The sequence below is a fragment of the Phaseolus vulgaris genome, chromosome 6, assembly GCF_000499845.2.
Source record: "Phaseolus vulgaris cultivar G19833 chromosome 6, P. vulgaris v2.0, whole genome shotgun sequence".
NCBI lineage: Eukaryota > Viridiplantae > Streptophyta > Magnoliopsida > Fabales > Fabaceae > Phaseolus > Phaseolus vulgaris.
This window is the reverse complement of record NC_023754.2, coordinates 15,841,459-15,850,606: the sequence shown is the minus strand read 5'-3', so window position 1 is coordinate 15,850,606 and position 9,148 is coordinate 15,841,459. Positions and strand designations below refer to the sequence as shown.

General features: G+C 32.5%; 1 protein-coding gene across 1 annotated transcript; it reads right to left on the bottom strand.

The window, feature by feature from the left end:
- Window positions 1-4,949: 4,949 nt before the first annotated feature.
- Window positions 4,950-8,932, bottom strand: LOC137831311 (truncated FRIGIDA-like protein 1). The gene is made up of 3 exons (XM_068638943.1): window positions 8,036-8,932; window positions 5,981-6,144; window positions 4,950-5,904 (listed from the first exon to the last, which is right to left on the bottom strand). The coding sequence occupies exons 1-3, from the start codon at window positions 8,871-8,873 to the stop codon at window positions 5,290-5,292; spliced, it is 1,617 nt and encodes a 538-aa protein (XP_068495044.1). The 5' UTR covers window positions 8,874-8,932; the 3' UTR covers window positions 4,950-5,289.
- Window positions 8,933-9,148: the final 216 nt, after the last annotated feature.

Genomic DNA, 9,148 nt, shown 5'->3' with positions numbered 1-9,148 from the left:
TTTTAATTTATTTATAGCATAAAATTCTATAAAATAATTAAAATATGATTTTTTTTATTTAAAAAATAATCCATGCATAAGATTCTCTTTATAACCAAAACTTTATTTAGGAAAAACAGAATTTTGTATTACTCCATAGTTAATTCAAGGGATACAATTGCAGTGGAAAACTAGAACTACAAAGACAGAATAAAAACATGAAGTGAAAAAAGTGAGATAGATTTAATTATTTAAATATGAAGAAAGTGTGGAATTTTTAATTTGGTAATGATAGTTTGATATGAGAGAGAAGGAAAAAGGGTTTGTGTGGATTGAAGTTTTAGACTTTTAAAAAAGTAATGTGGTAGATGATTTTGTCAAGGAATTGTTTCACTATTGGACAAAGATTTGATAACAAAATGATTCTTTATCTTTATTTAATTTTTCTTTTGTTGTTGTTGTTGCTAGCTCTTCTTATAAATAATTGTGGTGTTTGATAATGTGGTTTTCTTGGGATAGGTAAGATTTGAAAGGAAAAAGTGTACCAACTCTATGTTACTCTTTACCACACAAAAAAGAGTTTGAGTGATTGGTGCAGAACAGCAAATAAAATCTCTTTCTCAAGTTGGAAGTTAAGGCCACACCAAAACTGGTTCCACAAAAAGGGATAGATTCAAATCATTTTATCACCATGGGAGGAGGGTCAAGCTCAAACAATCACATCTTAATGCATGATTGCTGATTTTGCTATTGCTTTATTTATTTTTAATTTTATATTTTTTAATAAATCCTCAATTTCATTTTTTAACTATTACTCTCTCATCTGGAATATTTTTTTTCCTTATAAATTGATTTTAAAGAACAATGATAAATATGTTTGGAATAGATTACATTTTGAGAGAGTTGGAAAAAATATTATCTTGTTGAAAGTTTCTATACATCTGACCTTTCTTAAGGTATTTTTGTAGATAAGAACTCCGTTTTTTCCTTTTTTTCATATGGTAAATATTTCTCAAAACATGGAGTGTGGATTCAACCCATGTTTGAATTGAAATTGAGATCCTGATACAAGTTCTTCCCTTCTGAATCAAGTTGACAATACATTTTTTTAAAATGGACTATTTGTCCCTCTGTTAGAGGTGTTCCAGAAATATCATTTCTAATCTAAATACTAAGAAAATTATTAAAATAATTTATTATTTAACCTAAAATTATATTATTTCAACCAGAATTCATCATTAGGCTAAATTTATTGAGAAATAATGTTTAGATAACTAATTCTATTTAGTTCTTATGCAAAAAAATATTAGTTCTTATACAAGGAAAAAACATTGAGAACTTGAAAGAAAAAAACAGTTGTTAAACAATAATTGTAATCATACAAATTCAGCTAATATTTCAACATCCAGGTTATTTTATACTCTAAGCAGTCTTTGAAGTAAAAAAAGAAAAAAGTACAAGTGATCCTCCAAATATTACAAAATATTTCAAATACCCTGATGAATAGTGCATGATGGAAGAATTAATCAAACAATTTCATCAGTTTAAATTCTACTTAACAAAGAAAATAACAGTTAGAGGACCAAATTAATAGTTTTTTTCATAATGGTTGTCTATGTTATTTGAACTTTGGTCTTTGGATTATAAAACAAATCATGCAAGCTATGTTGTTGTGAGAAGAGTTACAAACAAGTGAGTTGTGGGTTAAATGGATTGAACCAAAAACTAGTTCACAAAGTGAGGCTTTTGGTAGGGTTCACAAACTAAAAATGAAGTTCTGACTTTGGACATGGACTACAATTTTTTTCTTCTAAATGGGGCAATTTTTTGCCTTCCATTACCAACTTCATCCTTCACTCACAATAAATAATGAAATTTCCATGGATATGGCATTCAGAAATAACAAGAAAGAGAATGAGTTAATATGTTGGCCTCATCACCTTCTCAGTCAAATTTATATGTTTTTTTATATATATTTTACATGAAATTGATTTTTATTTATAATTTAAACTTTAAACCTACTAAATATTATTGGAATCATTCTCAATTTTTTTTTATTTGAATGTTATAATATTATAATACATTCTACATTTATGTAAAATAAAAATATAAGATAAAAACAAATTTTGTATTATATTATATAGTAAAAAGAAGATTTAACTCTTTATTTATTGATCATACTTAAGTTAAAAGTGGTTAAGAAGATATTTTGTGGATAATTTCTGGTCCACTAATTAGTGTTTATAGGCTTTAATAATCATGGTCTAGGAAAGGGTAAGCTATGTTACCTAAAGAGAAAAAAAAAAGGTACTTATGCTTATGATTAGGCAAAGATAAAGTAAGCAAAACAACCCAAAATCTAGGACTTAAGAAGTGGTAGAGTATACTTTAACTTCCTTTTCCAATTTTGTATCACTATTTTTTTTTTTTACTTTGTTTTTGTATGAAATATTTTTCAATTTTATTAATGATTAATTTTTGGTTATAAAATATTATTACTTTTAATGTTCCTTTTCCTCTAAATCCTATTTTGGTTTTCCATTTTTTAATAGATATATTTTTTCTTCCTTGATGAATTATACTAATATTAAAACATGTCCAATCATGCATGACACATTCTATCTTTTATTCATAGTTGCCTCCATTCTTCCTCGAGTCTTTTCTTTATTGGTATTTAATAATCTTAAAGCATGAATCATTGATCATGTGAGTGCTACACTACCTTCTTTTTTGTCTTGTTTTAAAACCTTCAGTGCACTGAATATGTAAGAACAATAAAATTAAGATACGTATTTCTTATATATACTTAAACATTATAGATTTCTAATCTTATACTATTTCTTATAACCATATTATTAAGGAACTTGATTTTTTTTTTATCTTTAATGGTGTTTTTTCTCTCTCACTCAATAACATTTGTTTTTCTCATTTATAAGAATGAAAACCTAGACTCTGCTTAAAAAGATGGAGTGTAATACTACTTGAACTATAAACCCCCAACAAATAAACAAATTGCATTTAAATTTGAAAATCTAATAAAAAATATTCTAAATTTTTTTAATAATGGTTTAATCATCTTCAACCTATTAGGTAAAACTGAATTTCAAAAACTCAATAATGTGGGAAATGAATATATCAGCCCATCTTTTCTTATTAAATAAATTTGTGAAGGACTCAACATTCTTCCTTTATCCAAGAGGATGAGTTATGGATGTGATATGATCCACTAACATGGCAATACATTATTAAGAGAGTGAAACATTGTGGATAAGTCATTAGTCAAAATTTGTTTCATAATTGTATGGCTCTCTATGTATTGAGTGTTAAGGAAGTTTGTCGCCATGAATGCATGCTTGGCCCCAACATATTTTTGAGATATCATGAATGCTTAGTTTACTGTCATATGCTGTCATAGTGAATTGTAGGGTATTGTCTAATCAACAAGAATACATAAACAAGTGACTTTCAAATGCCATGAACCAATTCAGTTCATATTACTACAACTTGGTGCTAAGCCATTCATTTTTTTATACATGAATTGTCCATTATCTTGTGAATGAATGGAATTTTCAGCTCTCATCAGCAAAAAAAATTCATTTCCACACTGCTAAACCATCATGCAGAAGGGTTATGGAGTTTTTGAAAAGATGAGAGACAATCTATTCAACAAAAACGGACAATACCTCAAATACATTACGTGATGTTATCTCTCGAACTTAAGTTAGAATACAGACAACTCACTTCATAGATAAAAGAGTATGAGGAGTGAAAAACTCAAGTCATATCTTTAAGAAAGAAAGAAAAATGAAATGAAATTGTCTGCAAATTAAAATTAGTTTATAATTCATATACACATTAGTTTGTGTATAAGCTAATTTTAACTTATAAAGGAAGTTATTTCATTTTTTTCTTCTAGAAGTCCATGTATAAATGTTTGTCCAAACAGGCTGTTAGAAATGAACATGTATGTTAAGTATATTGTTTATACAATAAATACTTTAATAATCATAATTATGGTTTTTAATTAGTTTTACAGTTAAAAATCTTTTACACTGAAAGTGCACAGCAATTAAACTCTTGAAAACAAGTACCATTATCATAATCATTCTCATCAACCTAGATAGGAATTGTTTTCTCTATATTCTATATCATTGATGTTCATTTTTCTTTTACTACCTTCATAAGCTTGAATAATATTTAATTTGTTTTTCTACCTTTTCATTTCACTTCCCATGGATTCAAAAACTTGGGAACCCACACATGTCCCAATTTGGGCTTCTTTTAACACAAAAAAAAGAGTGCAACAATGGCTTCTTCATCCTATAATAAATATGAAAATACGATTTTGCCCTTCCTATAATAAATATAAAAAAATACAATTTTGCCCTTCAGAAAAAAATAAAACCCTAAAATTTCAAATATCTTTTCACCTTCATCCTTCTCTCTATTTTGATCATCACAGCAGCCCCAAACATCCCAGCACCCCAGGGCACCCAACATCTCATTTGAGCTCGTTTAAAGTTTTCTAGGTGATTCTTTTAAGTATTTTGGAAGAATTTCGCAGTTCTTTTGTGGTAAAAAAATTATTTTTTGAGTTATACTTTATTTGAATTTTTCTAAATTCAAATCCAAATAAATGGATTTGATTTAAAATCCATATCCATTTTAACTAATCAAATTTAAATGAATTTTTTTAAAATTCATTTAAAGTAGATTAAATCTAGATTCAATCCATTTTGTTAATTAGATTACAATGGTAGAATAACACTTGAGACCATATGAAAAAAATCATTTAATAAAAGAGCTTGTTCTATATAAATTTATTGAAATTTTGATAGTTCATAAAACCCGTTGATGATGCATGTAACAGATCCACCAAGTACTGGTAAGATACGATTTGATGTTGCCAGACACACACACGCACTAATATAATCACATGAATAACAGTAGACTTGTTTAACAAGTCATCATTCTTACTTGAAACATTAAAATTATATTTCAGATCATTTTAGCTCTCCAAAACCAGTCAATTCCCATTACTTAAAACAACAAAGCCTAGGGAATGGGGAAACTAGAGAGAATGAGAAGATCCACGGGCTATAACCATGGTTAACCTAGAAGTACTTCTATACGTACATTACAGAGTGATTAAAGTAATAAAAAATTGTGACACTGGACATTCCCTCACAATTCTTAATTACTGAACCTACTTTCCCTATGTCAATGAAGCAAAGTTGCAGACTAGCTTGGTGATTAACAGTCTGGGTGTAAAAACTTGAATATCAACCCTCCAGTTCAGTACTTATTGATCTATTGAGGGTAATAAGATGCTTGGTAATAATGTTGCAGACCAATACCACCAAAAGTAGAGGTTCTATCATAATAACCACCAGTTGGCACATGTGGCTCCGATGAGCTTAGATGAGAACCACTTAGATTGGGGTTGCCACGCGAACCCATTGGGATACCATCATGGCCATAAGGTCCAGCTGAAGGACCTGCATAAGGAAGAAATTTTCCAGTAGAAGCCATCATGCCAATTGGCATGGCTGGCGAGCTTGTATAGGGATTTGGATGCTCTGGAAACAAACCTGATGGATGGACACGAGGTTGCTGGTAGTGGTGCATTGCCGAATTGACATTCTTGAGGACAGCTGCAGGAACAACTGGAGCAAATGCTCGAGGATGTGTGCTCCCAGTATGCTGCTGCTTCTGCATATTCCTCTTTTGCTGTTGTTGCTGCTGTTTATGATGAGGCTTTGCAGGAGGGGCTGGAGTAGCTCGTTTATTATTGGTCTTCTGCCTCTTTAATTGCTCGATACGCTGCTCAAGGCTAGTGCATAGGTGTTCAGATTCAAGCTTATAATTCTCAATAATCTTGATCACCAATTTCAGTGTATGAATTTCTCTAGCAGTACTCTCACTCTGCAAACATACCTCAATAAATATAGTTTTATTTTTAGGGCACATGCATTAAGATATTAATCAGGGTGACACTTACAGATGAATGTCCTTCATCGGAAAGTTTTTTAGCAAGTTTCTTAGCTTCATCCACACCAGCTTTCAAAACAGGAACAGGTGGAATCTTATCAGCAAGATTGAACTCAAGAATATACTTGACAGCTGGGATATGTTTGTCCTTATCTATAAGTTTCTGAACGATATCTGCAAACCACAAACAATTGTAACCTTACCAATGAAATTACACAAAAGTGTAACACTATAAATTAAGCATGTATGTCTCCAATATAGATATGTATATGAATACACACATAGTTTATTGTCCTCCAGATCAAAGTTATCAAACTTGAGAGTTTACATAAACTCATGGGAGCTTCCTAAACTCAACTTGTAAACTCGAATGTAAACTTGTAAGACTTCACTTAATATTAAAACACCTATAAATGACACAATAATTCAACATTTTAATTCCATAATAAAACAAACTAGTAAACATCAATAGTAAAGTAACTGGAAGTAGATAGTTCTAAATAAGTTCAAACAATACAAAATTATAATTAAAAAGCATTTTTTTCACCAAATTCATTTTCTGAAATTTGGAAAAAGACAAGCAGTATGCTCAACCAAAAACTATGATCCAAAATACAAACAATAGAAAGTTAACTTCTAGGGAGATGCAGTTCAAGTCGGTCCCAGGAAGCTGAAATTATGTCAAAGGAGCAACAGTTAGCAATTGTGGATAAATTGCAAAGAAGACCAACAGTGGAAGAGTAATCATAGTGAGGAAGAAGAAATTGCAGTAAGGAAGGAAGAAAACCGAACCGCAGTAGAGAAGGAACAAAGGGAAATCACAGTGAGGTAAAGGATCAAAGCCAATTCACAGATGACGAGAAATGAAGGGGATGTGGTGATCAGCATCATGAACGGAAAAGGAGATATGAAGAGAAGAATAATGAAGAGAAGGGAAGCTGTGAATTGCGATAATGGAAAACCCTTATTGCAGGTCTTCTCCCTTTTCCGATTTCCGCAAGCCAAACAACAAAGAGAGGAGTTGTTTCATTTAAAAAAACAACCCACAGCCTAACTTGCCAACTCACGAGTTTGGCTGAGTTCACCATGAGCCCACTGAGTTTACAATAAAACAATTCTACTACCGAGTTAACTTGAAAAGGGACAGTAAGGTCGTAAACTCCTGCAATCTCATGATTTAAATTGTGAGTTTGATAACCTTGCTTCAAATGGGAAAAAAAACTGACTCATGTCGGAAACAAAAAATTATACTTAATTTTGCATTCTTACTCTTTTTTCATTCTTTTATACATCATTTTTCATTATCAGGGAGAGAGTAATGGAATCACCAAACCTTGTTAACACTATAAACCCTCAGTGGATCTACTTGAAGTTGTTGGACACATTTTGGTTCGCAGTTTCTCCCTTAACACCATGTTTTGTGCATTTGAAATGGCTTTTGCAGGTCGTGTTCTTCCTTTTTGTGGTACTCCTACCATTACAATTGTAAAACTCAACTTAAAAATTTACTTATCTTGGTCTGCATCAGTGGGGATGTGCTTCCTTGGTCAAGGATACCATGACCATTTGGAGAAGGAAGCTAGAGCTATTCCCATTGAAAATAAATCTCAGTGGTAAAAATAAAACCTACAGTGTCCTATTTTTCCATGTTCATCCCCATACACTCTAAGTTTTTAACTAATAATCACATATTTTTCACCATATTTTCTGATTACACATTTTTACCTGTTTTCACCATTTCTTTTGCAGAATCTTCAAAACAGAAAACAAAGGTTAAACAAGATCCCCTTTCAAGTCAAGATTACTTGCACATACAAAGCAAGTGCATAACTCTATCTAACATTCATTTCTTTCTATCTATCATTGATAGACACACAACTGTTCTAATGACCCAATCTGATATATGTGTGCAAAACTATTGTCCAAGAATAATCTCTTTCAAAATATATTCTCACGCACAACTATTTTAAAACACCAAACTCCAACAACAACACATCAATGACATCGTGCTCCAAGCAATTAAATGTCAAACACCATCAACTCATACAAAAGCCAACATCCTTACCAGGAACTTTCTCTGTCAACCCGACCGCCCGGCAGAGCTCTGGGAACTCCTCATTGGTGGGGGCCACGACCGAAAAGTCAACAAGCTCATCCAAGCTGAATTCAGAAACCAAACCAAATGCAGCAATCAAATGCAAAAGCCCCAAAGCACCAAACGCATTGTTATCATCACCCACAAACTTCTCTTTCCATGCCTGGGCCAACTTCACAGCTCTCACCCTAGCCTCAGCACTCACACTTAGAGCAGCAACCCTGAATTGCTTCACCAACACAACACAACTCTTCCTCATTTTCCTCAATTCCCATTCCTTCAATCCACTACCATCTCCATGAAACCCCTCCAACGCTTCCAGAACCATCACACCCGCGTCCGGCGCATGTTGAAACGCACCGGAAAGCTCCCCCTGAACTCTGGCCCTGTCCAAAAAATGGTCATTGACGTAATTCCTCAACCCCACACCGTCCATTTTCTCGCAAAGAACGATCATTTCTTTTCTAGGCGTAACCGAGCCAGGGACGGAGTCGTTTTGGAGCGACACCCCAGGTGAAGATTCGGCATGATTCGATGATGGGTCGTTAGGGTTTGATGAAAGAATCGCTTCATTAGGGGTTTGGGCAGGTGGGTCGGGAATTGGGGTTGGGGTTAGGGTTTGGGACTGGAGGAGGTGGAGGCGTTGGGAGAGAGAGTGGTGGAGCGAGGTGAAGTGAGAATCGAGGTCTGGCCATGCGAGAGGAAGAGGAGAGAGAAGGGATTGGAGATCATCGAAGGCTTTCTTCAGATTCTCTTTCTTGGAATCGACCAAGTTCAGTGCTGTTGAGATCGTGTTCAGTGTATCCATTGTAGGGGCTTCGGAAAATTCAGAGGTAAATTTTAACGTTAATCCAAAGAAGGTGCTTGATATCAAAATGTTATTTTGATTATTAAAATTGGTTTAAAATAAAATTTAATCTCTTAAATCCAATATTTAAGGAAAAACGAGGTTTTAACTTCTATATATTTTTTTTTGTTTAATCAAGGTTTTTGTATTATATATTAATGAATCTGACATGTTAAACTTAAAAAATATGAATTTGATTTAAAAAAATATAATAAATTATTCGAATGAATATACCA